Source organism: Paramisgurnus dabryanus, chromosome 7 (genome assembly GCF_030506205.2).
Source record: "Paramisgurnus dabryanus chromosome 7, PD_genome_1.1, whole genome shotgun sequence".
NCBI lineage: Eukaryota > Metazoa > Chordata > Actinopteri > Cypriniformes > Cobitidae > Paramisgurnus > Paramisgurnus dabryanus.
The window spans coordinates 9,524,586-9,551,787 of record NC_133343.1 but is presented as its reverse complement, the minus strand read 5'-3'; the positions used below and the strand labels follow the sequence as shown (position 1 = coordinate 9,551,787).

The following is a 27,202-nucleotide window of genomic DNA, read 5'->3' as shown; positions in this document are numbered from 1 at the left end:
ATGTGCTCACGGTGCGGAGGTCCTATCGACCCGCCCGATTCGCACAAACTGTGTATAGTATGTCTGGGGCTTCTCCACGCAGAGACGGCGTTGGTTGGGTCGGAGTGCCCTCATTGTGATGAGCTCACAATGAGGGTGCTCAGGACTCGGCTCAACATCGCTCTCGAAAGCTCCTCGCTGCAGCCTCCCACTGCCGCCAAGGTGCCGCTGGTGGGGGCTCAGCCACCGACGGAGAGCGAGCGCGTGCCGGAACGCCGCGCTTCCCCTCCCCGTCGCTCTCCGGTTCAGTTCGTCGCCGAGAGCCTGCGTCCTGAACCGGGAGCTGCCGAGTCTGTCTCCTTTGGGGTCCCCGCAGAGGAGGATGAAATGTCACTGACGGCGTCTGACGGAGATTGGGACCAATCTCCGCCTGCCGCGTCGGAGGCTGACGCCCACCCCCCCTCCTTTCACGAAGAGCTGGTGCGCATTCTCTCTAAGGCCGTGCAGGATTTAGAGATCGAGTGGAGTTCCCCGCAAGAACCCCAAAGGAGCAAGCTCGATTCGTGGTACTTTGACTCGGGCCGCCGCGCCGCCGCTCCGAGGAAAAGTGCCCCTTTCCTCCCAGACCTGCACGATGAGGTCACCAAAGCGTGGGCGACCCCCCAGGGCGTCCGCGCTCGCGCCGGCGGGTCTGAGCTGTTTTCTAAAGTGGACGGGGCGGAGGCTCGTGGATACCTGCATATCCCCCCCGTCGAGGAAGCCGTGGCGGCCCATCTCTGCCCGTCGTCCTCCTCCTTGGGTGGTGAGGCTTCACTACCCTCTAAGGCGTGCCGCATGACGGCGCACCTGGCTGATAAAGCCTACGCCGCGTCAGGGGAGGCTCTGTCGTCGCTACACACCATGGCGGTCCTCCAGATTTTCCAGGCGCGGGCTCTAAAGGCGCTGGACGAGGGCAGCACGGACCTGAGTACCTTCAGGGATCTGAGGGCGGCAACGGACTTCGCGCTGAAAGCCACCAAAAAGTCGGCGCAGGCTATCGGACGCAGCATGGGCTTCATGGTGGTGATGCAGCGCCAGCTGTGGTTAAATCTCACAGATCTCAAGGAGGCCGACAGGAAGACGCTGCTTAACGCTCCCGTTTCCCCATCTGGCCTGTTCGGTGACGCCGTGGGTACCATCACGGAGCGATTCTCGGAGGCGGTGAAGAGTTCTAAAGCCATGAGTCACTTTCTTCCTCGCCGCCCTATGTCTCATGCGCCGGCGGGACCGCCGCCGCCGAGACACCGCTCCGAGTCTGCGCCACGCCGGCCGGCAGCGCAACCCCCCGCGGCGACGCCCCCGACAGTGAGACCTGAACCGGTGGTGCGTCACAAGAGCCCCTGGCACGAATCCACCAGGAAGCGTCGCAAGAAACCGGGTCCAGGGGGACCGCAGTCCGGAGCAAAGCCGCGTTCCTGACGTGAGCGGTGTGAGAGAGAGAACGCCGAGCGGCGAGCCCGCCGCCAAGAGAACGAAAGTCTCGTCAAGCGTCCCCCTGGCTGTTGCGGGCGACGCAGAGACTGTCTCTTTAAATGTTTTTGTGTTGAATGCAATAAAAAATGTTACTTTTTCACAAAAAGAGCGTTTTCCTCCTTATCTGGTTTCGGGTCGCTCGCCCCAGGGCAGCTCCCACCCTCATATAGACACGCACAGCGCACCCTCCCTGCTTTCGAACCCCCCCGCGACGCGCGGGTCGCAGAGAAAGCGGGGACGGGAAGGGTTAATGCACGGTCTCAGCGAGCCGCACAAAAGCCCGTTGTCTATCGCGGCGTCAGCCGCCCCCCGGCCGTCCTCTCTTGTGCCCGTAACACACACGCTGCACAGAGCGGAGAGGTCTTCATTAGTCCCGCTGGGTCACTCGCCCCCGAGCAGCGATCCGGCGAGCAACGCGCAGCCCCCCAGAACCGAGCTACCCGTCACGCACGAGACGCTCGGCGGCAACGAGCGGTCAGGTCATCCTGTCATTCAACCGCTATCACTGCGCTTAGATGCATGGCGTGCCATTCCCAACATATCGGAATGGATGCTGAACATTATTCAGAAAGGATATTCTCTACAGTTTCGACGCAGACCTCCCCGTTTCAACGGCGTGATAGCGTCAACGGTCCGGGCTCAGGACGAGTCGATTTTGTATCAGGAAATCTGCAATCTCCTCGCCAAACAAGCGATAGAGTCAGTTCCGATGCAAGAGAGAGAGAGCGGTTTTTACAGCCGGTACTTTGTCGTCCCGAAAAAAGACGGCGGTCTCAGACCGATCTTGGATTTGAGACAAATCAACAAAGCATTACACAAACGTGCTTTCAAAATGACTACACTGAAACAGATCCTCGCCCACATTCGGCCCGGGGACTGGTTTATTTCAGTGGACCTAAAGGATGCTTATTTTCACATTCAGATCGCCCCGCACCACAGGCGCTTTCTGAGATTTGCATTCAAGGATGCTGCATACCAGTTCACGGTCCTCCCGTTCGGTCTGGCGCTCGCCCCGCGCACATTCACGAAATGTATAGACGTGGCGCTGTCCCCGCTGAGAGCGAGCGGCATTCGCATCCTGAATTATTTGGACGATTGGCTGATTTTAGCACAATCCAGAGAGGTGCTCATCAGCCACAGGGACGCAGTACTTTCGCATTTAGACAGCCTCGGTCTACGTGTGAATTTGCAGAAGAGCGCTCTATCTCCAACGCAGGAGATCGCGTTTCTAGGCGTGCGTCTCGACTCAGTCTCAATGAAGGCTTTCTTATCAGAGGAGCGCAAACGGGATCTGACGTCTGCTCTGAATGTATTCAGCCACGGAGGCACTGTGCCACTGAAACGGTTTCAGAGACTTTTAGGCTTGATGGCGGCAGCCTCACCGGTTTGCCCACTCGGTCTGCTATATATGCGCCCGTTGCAACTATGGTTACGATCCAGAGTGCCCAACAGGGCGTGGATATCGGGACGAGCGCGCATTACAGTTACGAACGGATGTATGCGAGCGCTGAGACCCTGGTTCGATCCCAACCTGTTCAGCGGGGGTGCCCCACTCGGGCTGGTTACGAGACGGAAAGTAGTCACAACGGACGCGTCGTTAACGGGCTGGGGAGCCCTGTGCGATGGCGTCCCGGCTTCGGGCTCCTGGCCGGAGTCGGAGCGGTTATGGCATATAAACCGTCTAGAGCTCAAAGCCGTCTTTTTAGCACTGCAGAGCTTCGCGACGCTGATCGGGGGCCATCATGTTCTTGTCCGGACGGACAACACTACGGTGGTTTCATACATAAATCGCCAGGGAGGAGTGCGCTCCAGGCCGCTGTTCAGGCAGGCAGAAGCGATACTGTTGTGGGCGGATCGTCATCTCCTTTCAATAAAAGCGACGCATGTACCGGGCAGCATGAACTGCGGAGCGGATATGCTGTCGAGGAACGGCATTCCCCAAGGGGAATGGAGATTGAACCCCCTATCTATCGAGCTGATCTGGAGTCAGTTCGGGAAAGCAGAAGTGGATCTGTTTGCGTCCGAGGAAAACACACACTGCCCGCTGTTCTTCTCGTTGACGAGCTCTCCTCTGGGCGGAGAAGCGCTGTCGTTGCCGTGGCCGAGAGCCAGCAAATATGCGTTTCCCCCCATAAAACTGCTGCCGTCAGTTTTACACAAGATCAGAGAGGAAAAAGCAACAGTGACACTAATCGCCCCGTACTGGCCGAACCAGCCGTGGTTTCCCGAGCTGTTGGAACTGTCAACGGCTCCCCCGTGGCCGATCCCGTTGAGACGAGACCTGCTCTCTCAGGCGAACGGATCAATCTGGCACCCCAGCCCCGAGAAGTGGAAACTTCACGCGTGGAAGGTGTGTGGGAACCGCTGACAGACGCGGCGCTGCCACAGAGTGTGCTCGATACGCTGATGCAGTCGCGTGCCCCCGCTACAAGACGGTTATATGCCCTTAAGTGGTCGGTATTCGCTGCGTGGTGCAAAGAAAAAGAGTTTGACCCGGTGAACTGCTCCGTGTCAGCTATTCTATCCTTTCTACAGCACAGAATGGATACGGGAAGCATGCCCTCCACCCTTAAAGTGTATGTTGCTGCTATCGCAGCTTTTCATGCTAATATTGGGGGGCGCTCGGTGGGCAAACACGAGCTCATAACGAAGTTTTTACGGGGTGCACGGCGCCTCAGACCTTCTCGCCCTCCCACCGTACCGTCTTGGGACCTGGCCTTGGTCCTGAAAGCACTAACTCTTCCTCCGTTTGAGCCTATTCTAACGGTAGGTTTGAAGGAGCTTTCTCTAAAAACTGTGCTTCTGCTGGCTTTGGCTTCAGCTAAGCGCATAGGAGATCTGCATGCTCTCTCTGTGAACGCTGAATGCTTACAATTTGGACCAGGAGACTGTAATGTCACGTTGAAACCCAAAGCGGGTTATGTGCCTAAATCGCTATCCACGCCATTTAGAGCGCAGGTTATTTCTATCCCCGCCTTCTCCTCGGATGACGCGGCGACTACTAACGCGATCGTCCAGAGGGAGCTTTGCCCGGTAAGAGCGCTAAAAGCTTATATTGATCGCTCGGCACCGTTCCGGGCAGCGGAACAGCTGTTTGTTTGTTTTGGAGGCAGCACCAAAGGACGCCCAGTTTCCAAGCAAAGACTTTCGCACTGGGTGGTTGATGCTATTTCACTGGCATACTCTAGCCAAGGAGTGCGATGCCCTTTGAATATTAGAGCCCATTCTACGAGAGCTATTGCATCGTCATGGGCTTGGTATAAAGGCGCATCTATTCAGGATTTATGCTTGGCTGCTGGCTGGTCGTCTCAGAACACCTTTGCTAGGTTTTATAATCTGGATGTCTCCTCATTGGCCTCCCGAGTGCTTTCGGTAAACAATGCCTCCACCTCCAGTGCCTGACATACCTGATGGTTTCTATCAGGTCGTGTGTAAGGGGCGGCGCTACTGCGACGCCAACTTGAGAATACCTTAGCGCCGGACGCTGCTCGCTCGCTGAGTATTCGGTTTATTCACTACGAGAATACCACCATGTATTGGTTTTTGCGGATTATCACTTGCATTCCGGACGCCGGAAATCACCCGCTCGCTGGATGCTGAGTCATATGAATATTGCATGTGGATTATTTTCTACAAACTTCAACGCCGGACCTCGTCCGCCGTTTGGGGATGTCAACAGGTGACTGCAAGAGTGCTGTGTTCACCGCCGCTAGTCCAATGATCTAAACACTTCTACAACTTGTGCGCCGGACGCCGTCCGCTCGCTAGGTATGTTGTTAATTCTTTAGCGTTTACTTCTTACCCGCTTAATGTGGTGTTACGCTAGTACGCTACTGGCCCTGTTATGGTTTTTGGCTGGTGATTAGTACGATATGCCGCTATCGGCTGGTCATTGAGATTGTTGCATGCTGTTTGCTTCGTTATGCTTGGCCTATCTTGCCGTATGCACGGCGCGGTTCTATACAATCTCCCATAGCGTCAGCTAACTGACGCAATGTCGAGAGAACGTTCTCGACAGGGAACGTCTCGGTTACTATCGTAACCTCGGTTCCCTGAGAGAACGTGAACGAGACATTGCGTTAGCTGCCGTGCTCACGGCTTCGTAGGCTGTACGCTCGTTCAGTCGTTTTTACTGAAGATATTCGCTCAGGACGGCTGCTATTATAGTGAGAAGGCCACGCCCTCTTTTGCCGTCTTGAGCGTCATTGGCCAGCGCGAGTTTCAACTGCACTGGCGTTGTGCAATAAGGCTTCAGGGTTATCGTGATTGAAGGATCAATCCCATAGCGTCAGCTAACTGACGCAATGTCTCGTTCACGTTCTCTCAGGGAACCGAGGTTACGATAGTAACCGAGACGTTCAGTCCACCTCCTACTGGTAACCAAAAATTAATGCACGCACACTGGGAATACATTAAGAGACATTTTTAAATTCAAAACATAACCAGCTTTCTGGAACTCCCTCTGGGCAGGGGTGTCAAGTCTTGCTCCAGACTGTCTGGTCTGGCAAAGTTTAATCTCAACCCTAATTAAACACTCCTTTCTGCAGAGAAATACCAGTTCAACCCTGAAGATTTTAAATAACTAGTTCATGTGTGTCCCAGAGTTGGAACTGAGCTCGGCGGCATAGTGGTTGACCCCAGTAGGTGTGTTTTACAAGCAGATGCTGACATCCTTTCTCACCGAACATCTTTGGCACTGAACCACGCAGCACCAGAGAAACTGACACAAACAGTTTTCTTCATATCCCATACTGTAATCTACAAATCCTCTTCCACAGCACAGTCTGTCACAGCCTCCCGGCCCTGTTCCTGTGCTATTACACACACGACCCTGCGTGCCCTCGGCACCCGTCCTTTGATTGGCCTGGCAGAAGTCAGGTGACTCGGCTGAATAAATCAGGAAGTCTGCATCCAGGGCTGGAGTATCCACATTGACGGAAACAAGCGATTTACCATCATTCCCTCCCATCACGCGGACAGCAGTATGGAATTTCTGCATGAGGTGGTCACCAACTTGACGGAAGAGAGGCATCTTTCTCCAGCAGCTGCGAAGAGTGCAGGAACCAGAAAGGCCATGACATTTACACTCCATACGCATTTGTATCTGTACGGCCTGCAAGCACACATAAGACAAAAAAGAGGGTTTTTCAGAAAACGCTTTAGGCTTAAGTTTACAGTACCTATATATATAAGAGGCAAGAACATTATAAATGAACATCCTTCTTACTGTACCTGCCTTCCTGCTTCATTGTTATGCAGGTCAATAAGAGTCCTGATATCACTTCTGCCTTTTCGCTTCATGGCATTCATAAACAGATGAGACTTTTTATAGCCAAAGTCCACATCATCTCCACAGCCCTCCCATTTCCAGTCTCCATATAGGGCAGGTGAAGTCAGATTGTTTATCTCCTCTGCCGGAGAGTCACGATGAGGTTCATTGGAACTTTGAAGGGTCACACAGCCACACTGTGGCAGCTCTCCCTGGCTGCAGGCTTGTGTTACTGCATGCATTATCCCGGCAGCTGTGATGGCATACACAAACGCAGTTTCCCGGATATCTAAGGACAAATTCATAAAACATGTTTTAACTTAGAAAAGGGGAGAAAGATTATAAAAAAATGCTTTGTATGGAGACCAAATCATGTATGATTGTAATCTCTATGCCTGGCATTTGGATCGAGTGTAAATCCTTCCTCCCACTTCTAACAACACCTATCTAAGGAATTGCCACATTAACAATAACTCATTTTAAAGATTCACATTGCTTTCACATCTCTGTTGTCCAGACCTGCTTATATACAGCCTGAACTGCCAAAAGTGCATTTTTTTCCAATTAATATGAAAGAAGTTCTTCCAAGACACACATTCTTGGCATCAAATGTACATGTACACAATCCCAACTGACAAATTGGTGAGCTTTAACTTGTCAATTCGGGTATTGAAAGTATGCAACCATGACAGATGAAATTTCTGTCATCAGTGAGAAATCTCACCTCAGGTGTTATTGTAACACAAGCACTACGAGACAGAAACCCACTTGTAAAATCCACAGTTCTCCACAATGTCATGTACAGCAGCACGTCCTGAAGTAAATAGGCCCTCAGGTCACACATTGACAGAACAACATTGCCCTCTAATGGCAACGTGAAACATTACATATTGTTAAAGAGTTCATTACACTGGCCGTCTCTCAATCCGAAGGATGCAGCCTCCGGAGGTCGCATATTAAGGCTGCATACGTCATCAAGCCTGGTTTATTGCAGTTAACTGAACATTATATTCGCAAATCATAAGTATATAACAACAATTTAAGATTAACTAAGAATAAAAGTTAACTTTATAATTGTTAATATTTTGAAATAAGACGTATGCAGCCTATAAATGCGACCTACGGAGGCTGCAACCTTCGGAGTGAGAAACGGCCACTATCACATTACGAGGCTTTCACTGCCATTTAGATCATACAACGGTCTATATAACCAAGAATCCTATCCATACTACTGTATAAATAAACTAAACATCCCTTTAACAAACAAACATACTTGATAAATCAGTGACTAAGCAATGATTAAACTTAATTCAGGCCAAGTCAGAGAAACATTCGACCTGAGACACAGCCAAAGAAACAAAAGCAAACTCTTTTTCTGGGGAATTAAAGCAAATCCGATTACTCTAAACTGCATCTTTTTCCACTGTGTTTTGAAATGATGTTTTGGAAATGATCCCCCAAGTTTCACAGACAATGCTTAGTTTATAGTAAATACACGTGACTTAAACACATGTTTGAGCCGTCGCAACTGAAAATAACTTGCACGTACAGGTCTTAAAATATGCCAGTGTCGTTGAATTGAGTCAATATACACTCCAGTAACGTCTTTTTCTAAGGCATGTTTATAAAAGTTGCTTAAAGGAATAGTTCATCCAAAAATTACAATTCTGTCATCATTTACTCACTCATGTTGTTACAAACTTGTATACATTTCTTTGTTCTGATGAACACAAAGGAAGATATTTTGACAAATGTTTGTAACCAAACCGTCCGTGGACCCCATTTACTTCCATAGAATACTTTTTCCTACTATGAAGTGAATGGGGTCCACGAACAGTTTGGTTACAAACATTTCTCAAAATATCTTCCTTAGTGTTTGTCAGAACAAAGAAATGTATCCAGGTTTGGTACAACATGAAAGTGAGTAAATGATGACAGAATTTTCATTTTTGGACTTCATTTTGAACAATCCATTCAAACCTCTTAATTTAACTTAGACCTAGCCTTGGCTTTAGCTAAGCCTTGTCTGTGAAACCGTAAAAAAATGAAGCATTTTTTTCAAATCAATATTTTTTGTTACTTTAACTTAACAAATTAAGTTAAACAACTTTAGCTTGTTTTATAAGTTATGTCAACTTATCACAGGTCAACACTTAAAATAGTAGGGTGAATTGACTTGAAAAAGCAAGTTGTTTTTACTTTATGCTGCATTTTGTTTTACAGTGTATGAAACACTATTTCAAAATTCTTATTATTATGCAAATTATATTAAAGTGCGCCAATTCATGAACCAGTACTTTTATACCAATTCTACGTTTGCTTTACCAATTTTAAAAAGGTCTGTAATAATAAAGAAATCGCTTTTGTGCTTTCAAAGTTACTGTAGTTGAGTATTAAATGTGTAAATGGATTTTAGCAGTTTTTGTAGTGATACTCACCTTGTTGCAGAATTTTGGCCAGGTTTCTGCTCTGGCTGCTGCAGTTCCAGTGATGATTGTGAAACTGATGTTGGCATTCTCGCATGCCCAGCCTGGCACCTTTTGCCGCCTCTTGAATGATCTCAGGTTGAGACTGGCACAGGTCAGCATGTCTGTCTAAAAGAGGTCTGGTCTTACGACAAATACTATTGGGGTCCATTACTAAAGGGTTGCCGTTAACCCTGTGGTGCAAGAGAAACAGGTAAATTGGCAAGTAGATATGCATGTTTCCCCAAAAGACAGAAAATAAATTAAAGAAAATGCTGCAACTGCAAAGAGAGATTAAACTTCACACTTATTCTTGCTGATGCGCTGATAATAGCTGCTGGTCTCAAATAATATCAATAGTTTGCAGAAATCTAAATGTGATTTTGATTTGAAAATACTACATTTCAAATCATAGCCTAAATATGCAATAATCAGATTTAGCTTATGATAAAAGATAACAATAACAGTATGTGAATTCATGCATATTAGTTTTCTCTGTCGCTCTATCCAGTTTTTCTCTTTTTATTTCTCCCTGCTTTGATCTCCTGGGATAAAGAACTTTTTACACGTGAGCCGTGCCCACCTTCTTAAAAATGCGTGCATTTCACAAACCAGTTCTTTCACAAAGGCCTGTTTGACCTGCTACAAAGTCATAAATTCTTACGTTTATTGTGCCAAGATGTAATCTCATAGATTGGTCTCTACTTAAGAATTAAAATTTGAATTAAACCACATGAAAACAAACTATAGTATAGCCTTCTATGTGTAGGCTACTGCAGAACATACATAATATGCACTGCAGAATTGTAAAGTATTTACCATAGTAAGTTTTAAACACTACCACAGTATAATTACTATAATATAAAGTAAGGTTTAAAAACTATTCTATAATACAATTAACTATAGTAAACACTATAGTAATTTTCATTTGATAATTAGATTAAACTCGTTTATGACTTCAAAGAATGGTGCATAACTATTCAGACTATATGAAAATCAGACTTTACAGATAAAAACTTTAGCTTACCTTCGTAGAAGAGGTGTAAGGGTTGTATTTAGGATAATAAGGACCAAGATAATGTGATTTTCCGCTGAGTGCATCATCCAATGGATTTTGATCCGGTTAAATTTACCTGAAAGTGTCCCACCGACGTGTCCATGGGTTCTGCATCATTTCTACCGATGAACCGCATGAAAGCGTTTTGACGCGATTTTAAATTGCATTCTAAACAGGCTATTATAAGCGCACATTGCATCTGCTTTTATTCCTGCTATTGAATCCAGATACTGTTATTCCAGTTGGACAAAACAATTGACACGGGAATCACACGAGAATACTTCCAGCGCTCGCCTTTACAGATCCCACGTAGGTCCCAACACGGAGTCGCGTATCTTATTATCATCTATTGGCACGCGCGCATTCCACCTCTGTTGACGTAAAGTCAGAAACATCCCTGTCAAGTCAAAAAGTTGAGGAGTTCGTACACAAACAACTCAAAACCCCTGCGTGACACTCATTCAGATTATATCAGCTATCTGCTTTGGAATTTGAAATGATTCCCAAACTGATTTCGTTTTGTTTCTCGGTTTTATCAGGCCTAAAATTTAAATTAGTGTTATGATGTCCAACTGTCGTTTTTGATATGTTTTTCATAAAGTGTTCTGTGCTTGTGTTGACCTTGGCAATCTTCGTGGCCCTCCAGCTATATCAGTATATCCTGTGTTATCAGTCTGTTAAAGCCTTTGAAAGCCAAACAGAATGAATTTCAAAAGCCCGTGCCAAATCTCCATAACTCTCAACAAACTAGGAACAAAGCAGATCTCAGATGGGCTGTTTAAAATCTTGCTTATGATATAAAGATGGTAAAAAGGATGGACTCTTTTGGCAGATGATAGTGTTATGCATCTATCTTGTTTTAATGAAAATTCAGGGATAGTTCACCCAAAAAATTTAAAGTATGTCATCATTTACTCACTCTAATGTTGTTACCTGCATACATGTCTTAAACATGTTTATTTTCCTTATATACATAAAAAAAATCTTATTTTAGAAATTTTAGAAACTTTATTTGCCGGCGAATTTAATTTGAGTTTACTTACATTATAAAGATACAGAGGACATGACACTATACATTTGATCAATATTCTAATTTTTACAGATATAATCAATGACATTCATATCAGTAAATATGTAGATCCGTGTAAAAAAATTTTTTTTTAATTTAATGGGTTGAATTCACACTTTTTATTAATAACAATTTATAGCAGTAACTATTTTACTGTATTTTTATATTAAAGAGCACCTATTTAATTGCTAAAAAACAACATTATTTTGTGTATTTAGTATAATACAATGTGTTCGCATGGTTTATGGTTTAGCCGTAGAAACATTAATCTTTATTGAAAGTGTGTCATATTTGTAGTCGAAATGTAACATACATTTAGAATCTGGTGCCTATTTGACAGAGAAAAGGGGTGTTTGTGGTCTCACCCCCTCAACAAAGATATTGGACTTCCTGCTTTCAATGATGCAAAATGATGATTTTTACATAATTGAAAGAAGGAAGTGCAACACTGAAATCTAGATTTCTCCTGAATCAGCGGCAACTGAGAAAATGGTGCATGACCATTCAAAAACATGACTAGGGTTCTAACTACTGTATACAAAACTTAATGCAAATGGGTGAAGTGTCCCTTTAAAAACACATTATTTTCCACATACCATACATTTATGTAGCTCCAGATTTCACTCTGTTCCTGAAACACACGGATTTGAAAAGCGAGGTGTCCCTGATTGGCCAGCTAATCTGTACATTGTGATTGGCCTGAATACAACTGATGTCAACCGAAAATGTGACGCTCATTGTTTGAAAGATTCGGTTGCTAACAGGAGTTAATTTACAGGCTGTGAGTCAAAGCGGAAGGACTTATGATAATGTCGTTCTTGTCTACATCACCAATCCCATGTAAACTGTTGCCTAATCCATGTGTTTGTAGAAGTCCAAGAAAAGAGATTTGCGTTTGGAGACGTTTGGGGCTATGTACCTTTTGCATATCGTTAACATGTACCAATACACTCTTACACAAAGGAAATGTTAAAATGTGAATCGGACCATAGGTGCTCTTCATTTTATTGATTTACACAAAATCAATTTGTTACAAATTATGTTTCTTCACAACATACACAACACATATCTATATATGTAATTAGACACAATTTACCCTAAATCTAAAAAAAAGTCCACAATAAAAGTCACTTTTTAGGGTCCTGGAATATTAACTGGTGTGTGAGGAAGCCTCATATGGCACATTAGATCTGGGCTTTCCAAAGGAGGCGATGACATGGTGACATTATTTAGTAAACTCTGACATGCATTCCTTACATTTATCTCAGAAACAGTAAACAGCCTCAGTGTTTGGATGAAAACTGAGAGCTGTGAATGGACAATGGCTGGCTCAGGGCCACTACACTATGATGGCTTACTTGCGTAGGCCTGGACAATCACTGTCCATTGTAAAGTCTTTTACTTTCAAATCTTCTTGATTTTCTTATCAGGCTAATTTATGGATTGGTTTGGAGAATTCTAAATACAGTATCCTTAATGCTAATAATTATTTAAAACTTTTCAACTGGTCCATTGCTACATTAAAGCAATTCCTCCCGAAATTAGAATTTAGATATTTTGATAAAGGATAGCTAGCACATATAAAGGTCAGATTTACTATAAATTTACTAGATGCAATGCATAGTCAAGTTCTACTTTTTACTTTTCCAATATAGTTCAATTTCTGCTGACATTACAATGCACAATGTCGAAAAACACCAATGCATATTTACAAGGGCACTCAATTGATAAATTAAAATTGTTAAATGTAAAATATATGTTTAATATAATTGTTGTTATGTAGTTGGCTTATTTACAGTTAGATAACATGAATGCAGTGTGGGGCTGTTTAAGGCTGCTTACCTATTCTCTACAACATGGTGAAAATCATAACTATTACATGGCTCCCATTGTTTTCAGTTTTCACATTTGGCCAGGAATTAAAGTAATAAAGTTTGACTGAATTTCACCCTGTGCTATTGATAGACTGCTATTCTAATAGATCATATGGTGATGGTAGCAGATAAAAATGCGTAAGCTCACCAGCCACACGGGGGCGCATGTGCTTGTTGTGTTAGGATCATAGACTGTAAAAAAGTTAGGATTGACAGTTTCACCAAAAATGTCTAGTAGTTTCAAATCTTTTTGGATTTTAAAAATCATGCAGTGTAGCCTAATTCATCCTTAACACATAAAAAGTGAAGAGAATAGCGTCTCCTCACTAATGGGAAGACACCACAGCTTAAAGTATTTTTTTTATCTCATGTAGACAGGCAGTAGAAGGAACAGATGTGGCGCTCGAGGGGAAGTACAATGACAGAGAGAGACATAACTCAGCTGTGATTTTGTGTGTATAGAGCACCATGTGTCTGTAAGTTTAAAGTCGACGCGCTAAATATTTTCTTTACAACCTGTCGGCTGCTATAGGCCTATTATTATAATTACATATTGTATATCTTTTTTTCTGCGTCTCGTTATTACCACGTTGTGCCCCCTTCGTGACTTCACGTGACCTCGTAAAACATTACATTTACACTTTTAATGCTCCCCCTTTAGTGTGGCAAAGAAAAATTCTAAACATCTCAGGACAAAGGTGTTTCCTCGCAATATCCTAGGGCAAACGACCAAAAATTCACTTTTTACACTTTAATTATAGATTGGCGCTAATGATAGGTTAGAATTGGCCTGTTTGCGGTTTTGCAGATGGGCCCTCCTCCGCCCCTGCATCTATCCAATAGCAGTAATCAGCGCTCTGGATTCTGCGTTGACTGACGTCTGGTTCGTAGAGGGCGGAGTCTGTACGTTGACACGTCAGAAAGCAGCAGAGACGTAGGCGTGTTCGATTTCCTGCGACGTTACGCAGACAGAACGGCTCATGACATCAAAGCAACGCGAGGAAGAGATGCTTTCGAGTCGTTCTCGCGGTACTTTGATGTCATACTCTGATCGGTCTGCGCAACGGATGAAGTCGAACACGCCTGTCGCGTCTCTCTTCATAGGTGAGGAGAGAGCGGCATTATTGACGAGTTTTACTGCTGAAAGCAAGCATCCACCATCGTACGCAACAGAGGAGCGGACAAGAACACCATTTGCTCGCGCCGACCGAAAGCATGAGAGTTTCAATGCTCATGTCTCTTATCCGGCCGACCGGGCCGATCATTGTGGGCATCTCTCTAGGGTTTACTCTGAGCCTCCTAAGCGGCACCTGGGTGAATGAGTCCTGCGACTCCAACTGGATGGGAGCCACCGACGAGATGCTCGTAGCGCATCCCGGGATCTCGAAGGGGGCTCGGAAACCTAGTTCGATATCCACTGGCACTACTGACAACGGAAATACCGAAGGGGAATTTGAGCCAAGAATAGTGCCTTACAACAAGCCTGCCCAACAAGGTCCTCCAAATAAAGTTATCAGGTAGGTGTAACATAGTTCGCCCATCTCAGGTGGAGTCGGTTAGTTATTTTAAAGCGTGCGAGGAATATTGTAAGTGCTTTGCAAACACGATCACCTCAGGTTTCAGATTTAACAGAAAGCTCGTTACTACGGTTACATGCTTATTAAAAAAAACCCAAATAAACATACAGGGTTTATTGGAGGAGGTCTGGTGGTTCATTATTTTAAATAATTAGTTATTACTTACGGTATTTTTGTAAAGACTGGCAGACAAGTAAAGCTAGCCTGAAACTATGCTGCGTAATGATGTCATCAGGGCACGCAAAGCGTGGCATCCGTCAATCACGGATCAGCCTTCAGCTTATCAGTAATGCATTACAGTGAGTAATGTCTGTCTCCACTGATGTCAGGCCGAGGTTCTTGTTGAATACAGTGCAGAAAGCAGGGTGAATCTCATTTTGGTTTTTACTAATCCACCATTGTCAACTATTAAAACCAGTAGACCACTGCATCCAACGAAACATCAATACTACATGAGAAATAATATATAATGCCTAATAACTTTTTTTTGTTAATACTTTTTTAAATATTTTTGTCAAGTTAGTAACTTATCCTTTATCTTTTCCTAGAGCCAAGTATGCCAGCACAGAGCTTGGAATTCACGAGCGTCTCTTTGTTGCAATATTTACGTCCAAAGCCACCCTGAGCACGTTAGCTGTGGCCATCAACCGGACCCTAAACCACCACCTGGATGGCCGTCTAATCTTCTTCACGGGCACTCGCAACCGTAAACTCCCTCATGGAATGTTTGTGCTTGCCCACGAAGATGAACGTCCAGTCCCAAACATGTACCAATCCATTCGATATCTTCTAGAACACCACGTTGCTGAGTATGACTGGTTCTACCTTGCTCAGGATGACACCTATACCCAGCCCGAAAGGCTTAAGACCCTAGTGAGCCACCTGAGCATGGACCTTCAGCTTTACATGGGTCACCCAGGTGAATTCATTGGAGGTGAAACACAGGGGAGGTACTGCCACGGTGGACCAGGATTTCTACTGTCCAGCGCATTACTTCTGAAGCTCCAGCCTTTTTTGGACCACTGCAGGACTGATATCATAAGCGTCAAACCTGATGAGTGGCTCGGTCGCTGTATCATTGATTATACTGGCACCAACTGTGTGGAGGAATATGAGGTAATGTGTTTTTTAATGGCTGATGCCATTATTGCTGATAAAAGGCTGATGTAACACAAATGTTATTCAAGTAAGTGAGAGGCAAACAGAAAATCGGTGATACTAAATATTTATTGTGCATTATGTACTTGTTAGCAGCAGCTTGGCATCTAAAAAGACTCAAACACACAAAAACTTACACTTACACAAAACTTTATGATGTAGCATAAAAGATTTGCTAGCCAAATGTAAAGATCTATTGGCCAGTGCCAAATATGGGCTGATATATTGGCCAAGGCAATTATTCAACCAGTAATAAAAGTAAAAAGTGTTCCTGTAGCGCAGTTGGTAGACCACAATGCTTGGAACACCAAAGTCATTGGTCGACCCCAAGTATAACACTGATTAAAAACAATTATACTTAAAAGTGCACTGCAGCTCTCGATAAAGTGTCTGCAAAATGTGTAAATATAAATTTAACTATAACAGTGTTGGCTGGTTTCATGCAACCGATTTATCAATTTCATGTGCTTCAATCCTGCCATGTAATTCATTTACATTTATTACATCATGAGATTCCACTTGGCCACATGCTAAAACAGTATCTATCCCAAGGCAAATGTGGCAGAGAGAGCTTTGTGGTTAAATGAGTTGGGGGTTGGTGTTGGTAGGGGGGATTTGGGGGGTTGAGGGCCTCAACCATATACAGATCATCCTAGAAAACTCTACAAACAGGCCTGTGCCTGTGTTTATGCTGGTCACAAATGACTGTATTTTTCACCCTGGGTCTCTAGTTTGACAGGAAACCACATTCCCCAAGAGTCCATGCTTTATTGAGAGGGTGCGCTGTTTCGTATTGAGGGCCTCAATGCATTAGGGAGCCCAAGTGATCAATAGTTCACAGTATTTTTCAAGCTCTGAGGCAGGTACACTTACGCACCCCCGACAAGCTCACAGTCATGTGAAAACGTTCTGCAAATGCTCAAAGCATGTATCCGGCACTAGAGACGACATAAAACAGTATGTGCTAGTTAATGTGTCATAAGTGCTGTGATAAGCAGTCACAGTCAAGTAGTGTGTTAATGATTAAGATTAGACAGTTGAAGTGACCTTTGGGTCCCGAAAAGCTGAATCTGCTTGGACTCAGGTTTCATGCAATCTGTATATTTTTATAATACGTAATACATCTTTAAAGGGAAAACACCACAGTTTTTCAATATTTTATTATGCTTTTACCTCAACTTAGATGAATTAATACATACCTATCTTTTTTCAATGCGTGCACTTTTAATCTTTGTACATCGTTTCTTGAATGTGTTAGCATTTAGCCTAGCCCCATTCATTCCTATGGCTCCAAACAAAAGTTTTATTTTGTGCCCCCATACTTCGTGTATCATGCTTTAAATAGGGAAAACATGGAAGTTTTTGGTGGCTTCTAAATTCATCCCTGTTTGGAGCCATAGAAATGAATGGGGCTAGGCTAAATGCTAACACATTTACAACGCGCTGTACAAAGATTAAAAGTGCACGCATTGAAAATATATAGGTATGTATTAATTCGTCTAAGTTAAGGTAAGAACATAGTAAAATATTAAAAAACAGTGGTGTTTTCCTTTAAACTAAATTTAGTGTTTAGTAGTTATTTCATTATTAACATAAAACATTTATTGAAAGGGGAAGAATAAGAGTATAATGATTGCTTCAAAGATCCCTATAAAAAACTCTTTAACTGAACTGTCAGTCTCTTGGAGGGGTAACATATCATTAGAATTGTTTGCAGATGTTTGGGACATTGAGGGAAACGCAGTGACATGAACATAAAACATCTGTATTTCACACAGATCTTTGCATGCCGTATAGATCCAACGTGAAGCGAGTAACTGTCCGTCCGAACACCAGAGTTACTTCAATAAAGAAGTTTTAGCACTGCTGAGATGTAAAGTAAATGACGTTCTGTACTCGGCAGGCCAGCTGCAGACCTGCTGAGATCTGTTAAGTTAATAAGCATAATGACAACAAATTACAACAGAATTACTGCAAAGATGGCAGGGGTCTCCTCACCCAAATGATCCCAGATGTGCTGTTCATGAAACAGTGGGGATCGATAAATGTGTTATTAGTGCCAGATGTTACTGATGCAAAACCCAATAAATGTAGATAATAATAAATTATCGGAAATATCGCATATGGGAATGTGCAAATCGCAATAGTTTGCAAATGAATTATTACTCCCAAATGTTATGTAAAGTCAAAGTTTTAGCAAAGAGACTGGCACACGAAGTGCTTGTGTGTGCTCTGACATGTGGAAGCTTGTCAGGAAGATTGTGAAAGATTATGTTTGTTATAGACCATTTCAGCAACAGCTAGGCATGTCACGATAGATACTTTTCATAAGTTGGTTAATTGCCCCAGATAATGGCCATATAGGCAATATTATTGTCTTTTTAAGACAATTTTTTCGAGAGAGTTACCAGTTTGTATTTGGTAACCTTACTATAGGGGGCGCGGGTCGATAAACGTCACGTGACTCAAAAGTGAAATGTGTATTACAACTTCCGAGGTTGCCCAATGTCCTCACTGACACTCTTCCAAGCGAGGTCCTTTTTATTCCTGTCTCCTATAGAAAAAAGAACTTGTGTCGTATAGCACCTGTGACTGCTCATGGACAATATCAAGGGTTGGTTAAATGAGTGACTCCAGGCGGGGCTGCCACCACAGCAGCAAACAGGCTCCTGATTGGTTAACGCGGCGCGAAATTCCGCCAGAGTTCAAATTTTTCAACTCGGGCGTCAGCCGCAAATTCGCATGAACCGCAAAATGCTCATCTGCGCCATGGATAAAAAAGATGGAATTTATGAAATTATCAAAATATTTTCTTCATCATTTATCACAATATTTCCAAAATATTTTTTTCCTACTATGGAACTAAATGGTCACTATCTTCTGTGTGTTTTCCATCATTTCTCAAAATATCTTATTTTGTGTTTATCAGAAAAAAGAAATTCATACAGGTTTAGAACAACATGAGGAGGAATAAATGATGACAGAATTTTCATTTTAAAGTAAACTATCCCTTTAAGCAGAGACCAAATTAAATGGTGCTCTGCACACAGTGTAAAACTGAAATGGCATACCACAGCAGCACAACATCTATGCATGAACAACTTCTTAAAAGAGAACATCCTGGGTCACTCTGATCTCAAAATGACGAGATGGCACCGTAAGTATTTGAACTATTACAGAAAGTTTTTACCCAACAATAGAATCCAGGCCATATATTGTGCTCAATACAGCTGCTTAAATCGCTGCTTCTGGGCAGTTTGTTAAACAGTAAATAAAGAATGTAAAGAACATCTTTTTCTATTAATAAGAAGTTATGAAATAATAAGTTGCTGTCACACTGAGAGCTGATAGGCATGTGCCCGCATGCACAGAACGCCAGCTGGCAATGCAGAGTTTCTAATTAACTTATTTTTTACGAATATGTGCGCAGATATTACAAAAGCCCGTCTTGTTAGGTATTCCTGGCATGCATTTATTTAAAGTAACAACAGCGTAAACGCTGTTTATAAAATATTAAAAGATCATTCTAGCTAAACTAGTTTTTTTTTACCCGGAGCTTTAGAAAAGTTTAGTGTTAAAGTTGATGCTAATTCAGTTTGATTTATTTTTATTTTACATATTCAATTTAAATGATTAATATATGCCTATTTTATTGTTTAAGGTGAACAATGCTCCTTTTGCACTGTTTATGTTATGAATTTACAACCCCAAATCAGAAAAAGTTGGGACACTGTAGAAATTGTGAATAAAAAATGAATGGAATAATTTACAAATCTCATAAATTTATATTTTATTCACAATAGAATATAGATAACATATCAAATGTAGGAAGTGAGACATTTTGAAATGTCATGCCAAATATTGACTCATTTTGGATTTCATGAGAGCTACACATTCCAAAAAAAGTTGGGACAGGTAGCAATAAGAGGCCGGAAAAGTTAAATGTACATATAAGGAACAGCTGGAGGAGGACCAATGTTTAGGAATAGGAATGTTGTCCCATTCTTGTCTGAAACAGGCTTCTAGTTGATCAACTGTCTTAGGTCTTCTTTGTCACATCTTCCTCTTTATGATGCACCAAATGTTTTCTATGGGTGAAAGATCTGGACTGCAGGCTGGCCATTTCAGTACTCAGATCCTCCTTCTACGCAGTCTTGACGTTGTAATCGATGCAGTAATTGGTCTGACATTGTCATGTTGGAAAATGCAAGGTCTTCCCTGAAAGAGACAATGTCTGAATCGGAGCATATGTTGTAGGGCTGCACGATTAATCGTTTTTGAACCGAAATCGCGATGTGAATGGATGCGATTTTCGAATCGCAAGAGCTGCGATTTTTTCGATTCAAAACTATCAAATATAACAATCATCTAGTACGCAGTTTTTGACAGTTCGCTTCATGCGCATTTTACGTTTGATGCAGTTTAAACCAATAGAGTGCATTAACACTGAGGTGCTGACTACACGTCAGATAACACCATTAGGAAAACATGAGCGAGCAGCAGTTCAACTCCTCAACAAAGTGTACGGCCATATGATTTCCGCGATGCGGAAAACACCAACAGAATCGCGAAATGCATACTAATGGAATTAACTGCACAACGCGGAATGTCATGAAGTTGGCAGGTTTTGGATTCAGTCATTTTAAAAACCCATTATAACTCATTAACCGGCAAATGAAAGGACAGAAATGCGCGAAAACATTTCCCTTTTGTGTAATGTTGGACTTAAAGAAAGGTGTATATACGTCCGTTTCTCGTCATGCATCGCAAACAATGGCAAGCGCCTCATCAGACTATAAGCAGGTTTATAGCCCGGAACACAGCAGACGAAAGAGGTACATTATACTTTCTTGCACGCGCACATCTGCACCGCTTTGAATATTTACAGGCACTAGGGTTCATGAAGCGCGCACACAGAGAGCAGTCAGCACACGCGTGATCACTAAACTTAAGTTTTCTTTCTTGTCTAAGTGAACATAAACAGCTGGATGTTTATCAGTATATTGAAGCAGAGCAGTTTTAAAGCTGTCTTGTGTCTTAAAGTGACAGACAGTAACCTGGTGCTTTCTGTGTCAGAAATGTTTATTACACACCAAAAATTAAAATCACTCCTTAATCTTAACTGTACAAGCTTCTGCAGCTCCACATTTAAAATCGTACAGTGAGGACTGTGCAGTGTTTTATTTGTATTTTTTGCTTATGTTAAATCATAGATTCTAATAACTAATATATTTACATTTATTACAGATGCCTGAAAAGTAAAACAAGATGAGTATAGTCTTATGATTAAAAGAAAAAACTAAACATTTGCTTGTCAGAAGCAATGTTGTAGTGACAGCCAAAATACATTGGCCTATATGTTATTTTAAATAAAACTTTCAATAAATTTTTGTTAAATTGTATTTTAATGTTCTTAGATAAAAAAAAGTTTGTCTGCAGAAGAGCAAAGTCCTGCAGACAACTTGGTACAATGTCTAAGAGGTTTTAAATAAACAGTAGCACAGCATCTTTCTTTGGTGCTATTAAAACCACCACAACAAGCCTGGATGTAGCTCTTTTATTATATACTAATGAATCGCACTTTAAATCGCGAATCGCAATTTTTATCAGAAAAATCGCAATTAGATTTTTTCTCCGAATCGTGCAGCCCTAATATGTTGCTCTAAAACTTGGATAAACCTTTCAGCATTAATGGTGCCTTTCCAGATGTGTAAGCTGCCCATGCCACACGCACTCATGCAACCCCAAACCATCAGAGATGCAGGTTTCTGAAATGAGCGTTAATAACAACTTGGGATGTCCTTGTCCTCTTTAGTCCGGATGAAATGGCGTCCCAGTTTTCCAAAAAGAACTTCACATTTTGATTCGTCTGACCACAGAACAGTTTTCCACTTTGCCAAAGTTCATTTTAAATGAGCCTTGGCCCAGAGAAAACACTTGCGCTTCTGGGTCATGTTTAGATATGGCTTCTTGTTTGACCCATAGAGTTTACGCCGGCAACGGCAAATGGCACGGTGGATTGTGTTCACCAACAATGTTTTCTGGAAGTATTCCTGAGCCCATGGTATGATTTTCATTACAGTAGCATTCCTGTATGTTATGCAGTGCCGTCTAAGAGCCCGAAGATCACGGGCATCAAGTATGGTTTTCCAGCCTTGACCCTTACGCACAGAGATTGTTCCAGATTCTCTGAATCTTTGGATGATATTATGCAGTGTAGATGATGATAACTTCAAACTCTTTGCGATTTTTCTCCGAGAAACTCAGAAAACTATTTTTCGCCGCAGCATTGGTGGAATTGGTGATTCTCTGCCCATCTTGACATCTCCACTCTGACAGGCCTTTTTTATACCCAATCATGTTGCCAATTGACCTAATAAGTTGCAAATTAGTCCTTAAGCTGTTCCTTATATGAACATTTAAATTTTCTGGCCTCTTATTGCTACCTGTCCCATATATATAGAACAATTAAAAACCACAAATCTAAGGAACATACAGATTTATTAGTCGATTAAAAGGATTTATTGCCCAATGGCTATAATTTATATATTTCTACATAACTATTTAAAGTATTACTGTATTGCATATCAGGATTTTTGGTAGTGCTTGTCATGTTATTGCACATCACATTTTCTTTAATACCATGCAGCCTTAAAGGAACAGTATGTAAGAAATGTATATCAATTAATCATAAAATGGCCCTGATATGTCACTAGACATTAAGAAATCATTTTCATTTCAAATACTTATATCACTGACAACAGCAGTCCGGCCAGGATATTATCATTTAAAAAGTGGAGTTGCAGCCCTCAACTGATGTTTATGTTGTCATGTTGTGTATTGGCCACAAGTTGTGCGATTGCAATACCAGTTTTAGCCACAAGTTTTGTTATTACAATACCAGTTTTGGCCACAATCCTGCATACTGTTCCTTTAATTTGTATCCATTATTTTGATCTATCTTTTATTTTGACTTACAGGGGCTAAATTATAATTATTTTTCATTGGAAAATAATATGGACCTTCTCACAGTGGAAACCGATGGATTTCAAAACGCACTTACTGTTTATCCAGTCACCAGTGCAGAACTTATTTACCGCCTTCACAAACAATTCTCCCAAATAGAACTGCAGAGGACCTATGAGGAAATTGAGAAACTGCAGGTTAGTACTATATTTTATATGTATACTGTACATACAACACAATACATGTATGTATTAATACTGTAGCATTGTTGTGTAGCAAAAAGGCCATTAAAACCCAGGGAACTCAAGTACTGATAAAAATGTATAGCTTGTAAAGTTGATAATTTTGCTTATTAACTTGCTAAGATTGGCAATGAATAATTAACCACAATAAATCATGATCAATTGTTAAAATATGAATAATCTTGCACTCCTAATTTATATACATTGATGATAGTTTTTTTTACCTTTGCCTCATAGTCAGAGATCAAGAATGTCAGTGAAGTGGCAGTGGATGGAAACAAAAGCACTCTGTGGCCCATCGGCATCTCACCCCCCTTTGAACCCAAGAGTCGCTTTGAGGTCCTGCGTTGGGACTACTTTACAGAAGAGCACCTTTTCTCCTGTGTGGATGGCGCCCCCAAGTGTCAGCTGATTGGTGCTGATCGTGATGATGTGTCTGACGTCATCAAGGTTGCCGTGGCAGAACTCAACGAGAAATATAACCCCGTTGTACAACTGAGCGATCCCCGGCTGGTGAATGGTTACCGACGCTTTGACCACACACGAGGCATGGAGTACACCCTTGACCTGCAGTTCCAGGCCACAACTCAATCTGGCCATCAGAAATCTATTTCACGTCGCGTACACCTTGTCCGACCCCTCAGCCAGGTAGAGATTATCCCCATGCCTTACGTCACCGAGGCTACACGTGTTCACGTTCTACTTCCCCTGACCAGTTATGAGTCGCACGCAGCGCTGAGCTTCTTGGATCACTGTTCCTTGAACCTGTTTGAGAATGGTGAAAATGCGATTCTTAACTTGCTATTCGCCTACGAACCCGCCGAAGCTCTAAGAGTGAGCACAAATGATGTCTTTGCAGATGTCAAAGCCAAGGTAGCAGCTGTTGAGCACAAATATCCCAACGTAAAAGTGTCATGGATAAGCATAAAAACGGAGAGTTCTGGTGTCCTGCATATCCTGGACATCGTTTCTAGGAAGCACCCGGTGGATACGCTCTTCCTCCTCGTCACGGCCGACACGGTACTCAACTCTGAGTTCTTAAATCGCTGTCGTATGAATGCCATCAGTGGCTGGCAGGCTTTCTTTCCCATCCACTTCCAAGATTTCGACCCCCATGTTGCTTATCCGGACAGGCCGCCCTCTGCCTCTCCTGACCTGGTCAAGGAAGCGGGTCACTTTGACCGCTATACGTTTGATGAGGCGTGCTTTTATAACTCGGATTACATGTCTTCACGTACACGGATGACTGGGGATTTGCAGGAAAATGAGGAGCTGATGGAGAATTTAGATTTATATGACATGTTTGTGCAATACTCAGGACTACATGTATTCCGTGCCGTCGAGCCCGCTTTGCGTCAGGCGTACCGCAACCGGACCTGCGATCCGCGGCTTAACGAGGATTCGTTTCACCGATGTCTTCAGAGTAAAGTGGAGGGTCGGGGGTCCCGTTCCCAGCTTGCCATGCTAATATTTGAACAAGAGCAAAGTAATAGCACCTGAGAAGCACCCAAAATGCAATAGTGGACTAACTGCTGGTTTCATCTACAACGTCTATCAATCAGAAGTTCCCTTAAGACTAAGAAGTTCTGATTATTCATCGGCTACTAGCTGTTTTTAAGGGGTTTTGGATTCAATATCTTAGAGGGCCCTAAACCTTTAAAAATACACTTTGAATTGCAATGGATAATGCACTAAAAATGCTCTTATCTCAACTTCACCCAGTCATTTTAAGAGGAACTTTGGATTGTGGCACTCTTTCTACTACTGTTTTTGGGACAAATTGCTTTTTGGAGTTGGTGGTAGAGACGAGTATAAGAATGTAAATATATATATTTTTAGAAATTGCAGTAAAATGGCAGCAGATAAAACGTGTTTACAGCGAGACTGAGCCTTTCAGAATGGGCCGATTGTATGCAACGATTTCCTTGAATGATTTTGCATTATTTCGGTCGCCTGAATCCACCCAATGTTGGAAGTGCATTCCAGTTTTCCACCCACACATCCTTTCCCCTGTTGCTGTGGCTGTCTGGGGCAACATAACTATAAAGTCTATGGACGAATCTGTGCCTTTAAATCTGCTCCTTCACAGTGAAATGCATCTCAACTATGCAGCCAAGCTATAAAATATACAAAAAACCTTTACTGTTTTGCACAAAACCCAAAAGTATTTATGTCATATGCTTTCACGTGTTTTAGTTGTTTGGTTGATTTTCTTTGTTCTGTTTCTTAAAAGATGTTTCTCACATGTCATAATGAGATTATAGACTTATGCGGATGTTTATAGTATGCACCATGCTGCTAACAAAAATGGTAACTTCAAAATCAATTTCCCAAATTTATTTGTAAATTCTGTCATTATTTACTCACACTCATGTTGTTCTAAACCTGTATGAGTTTTTTATGAAGATATTTTATTAAATAGGTTGATGGTAGCCATTGATATCAATATAGGAAAATAAATACTATGGAAGTCAATGGTATGGTTACCATTATTTATCAAAAAAACTTATTTTGTGTTCAACAGAATAAAGAAACTCAAACAGGTAAAGAACAACATAAGGGTGAGTAGATGATAACAGAATTTTCATTTTTGGGTGAACTGTCCCTTTAAGAAAGGATTTTTAAAGGATAGTTCACCTTAAAATGAAAATTCTGTCATTATTTACTCTTGTTCTAAACCTGTATGAATTTATTTTTTCTGGTGAACACAAAAAAAGATATTTTGAGAAATGATGGTAAACACACAGCATATAGTGACCATTGACTTCAATAGTAGGAATAAAAAAATATGATGGAATTTAATGGGTAATGTTAACTGTGCGCATACCATCATTTATCAAAATATTTTCTTCATCATTTATCACAATACTTCCAAAATATTTTTCCTACTATGAAAGTCAATAGTCTGCTGTGTGTTTACCATCATTTCTCAAAATATCTTCTTTTGTGTTCATCAGAAAAAAAGAAATTCATACAAGTTTAGAACAACACGAGGATGAGTAAATAATGACAGAATTTTCATTTTAAGGTGAACTATCCCTTTAAGATGGTGTCTGTGTAAAATAATAACAGTTTATAGTGTTTGTTATTACATATCTTAAATATGATCGTTCTTATTTCCTATCCTTATTAAATCTTATTTTTATTGTAAAGCCATCATATTGAAGTTTGGATGGTCAACCTGTTGTTGGATGTTTTACTGTTTTAATGTCCGCTAGATGGCAGTAAAGCCAATTGTGAAAGTTCACCATTTTCATACACAACAATCTGTCTTATACATTTCTAGTTCCAGACTGAATTTTCTCAGTCAGATTTGTGGCCAAGGTCAAAATGATGATAAATCAAAACGTTAATGCAATTTCCAGTGTATCTGTTTCTATTTGAATGTGCTTGTGTTTGAATACAAAATAAAAAATTTTAAATGCATTTTCATACAAAAGTTTTTATTTAACCTAGAGATGATTTCAGCAAACGTTGTGCTCTAGCGTGGTCTTTCAACCCCAAAAAACAGACAAACATAGTTCCATTATAAGAACTATAAAGCACAATGCGAACGTTACATAAGACCGAATAGAACATAACACCTACTCACAAAAGAGACAAGTGGCATATTTGAGCTGTTCTCCTTTCGAGATGTCTTAAGAAATGAAAGAGGTGAAATGGTTCAAGCACTGTACAGTACATTACCACAGAAAAATCACAAAGAAACCACCTTTAGCTGCACTCAACATTTGAAATTTTCAGCCCTGTTTGAACTTGTGACTGTCATTTAGTGAAGGGAAAGGTAGATTTGAAGAGCTCAGATACAAAAGCTGATAATTGCCACCTCCGTCAAAAATGAGATAATGATATTGAACGTATTATGTAAGGGATAATGTAGAGGCAGCCGGTAGTTATTGGGAAATAAGCCCCGACAGTGTGATCAGGACCCGACGCGAAGCGGAGGGTCTTGTATCACACTGAAGGGGCTTATTTCCCAATAACTACCGGCTGCCTCTACATTATCCCGCTTATTACACGGCTACTTGCCACAT

At 42.2% G+C, this 27,202-nt stretch overlaps 2 protein-coding genes across 2 annotated transcripts; one reads left to right on the top strand and one right to left on the bottom strand.

The window, feature by feature from the left end:
• Positions 1–5,853: 5,853 nt before the first annotated feature.
• On the bottom strand, positions 5,854–10,683 carry wnt6a (wingless-type MMTV integration site family, member 6a). Its single transcript, XM_065240330.2, has 4 exons — positions 10,253–10,683; positions 9,199–9,419; positions 6,724–7,049; positions 5,854–6,604 (listed from the first exon to the last, which is right to left on the bottom strand). Exons 1-4 carry the CDS (start codon positions 10,327–10,329, stop codon positions 6,143–6,145), a joined length of 1,086 nt encoding a protein of 361 aa, XP_065096402.1. The 5' UTR covers positions 10,330–10,683; the 3' UTR covers positions 5,854–6,142.
• Positions 10,684–14,296: 3,613 nt separating this feature from the next.
• chpfb (chondroitin polymerizing factor b) lies at positions 14,297–27,029 on the top strand. Its single transcript, XM_065240107.2, has 4 exons — positions 14,297–14,742; positions 15,351–15,918; positions 22,941–23,123; positions 23,406–27,029. The coding sequence occupies exons 1-4, from the start codon at positions 14,441–14,443 to the stop codon at positions 24,666–24,668; spliced, it is 2,316 nt and encodes a 771-aa protein (XP_065096179.1). The 5' UTR covers positions 14,297–14,440; the 3' UTR covers positions 24,669–27,029.
• The last annotated feature ends 173 nt before the right edge of the window (positions 27,030–27,202 follow it).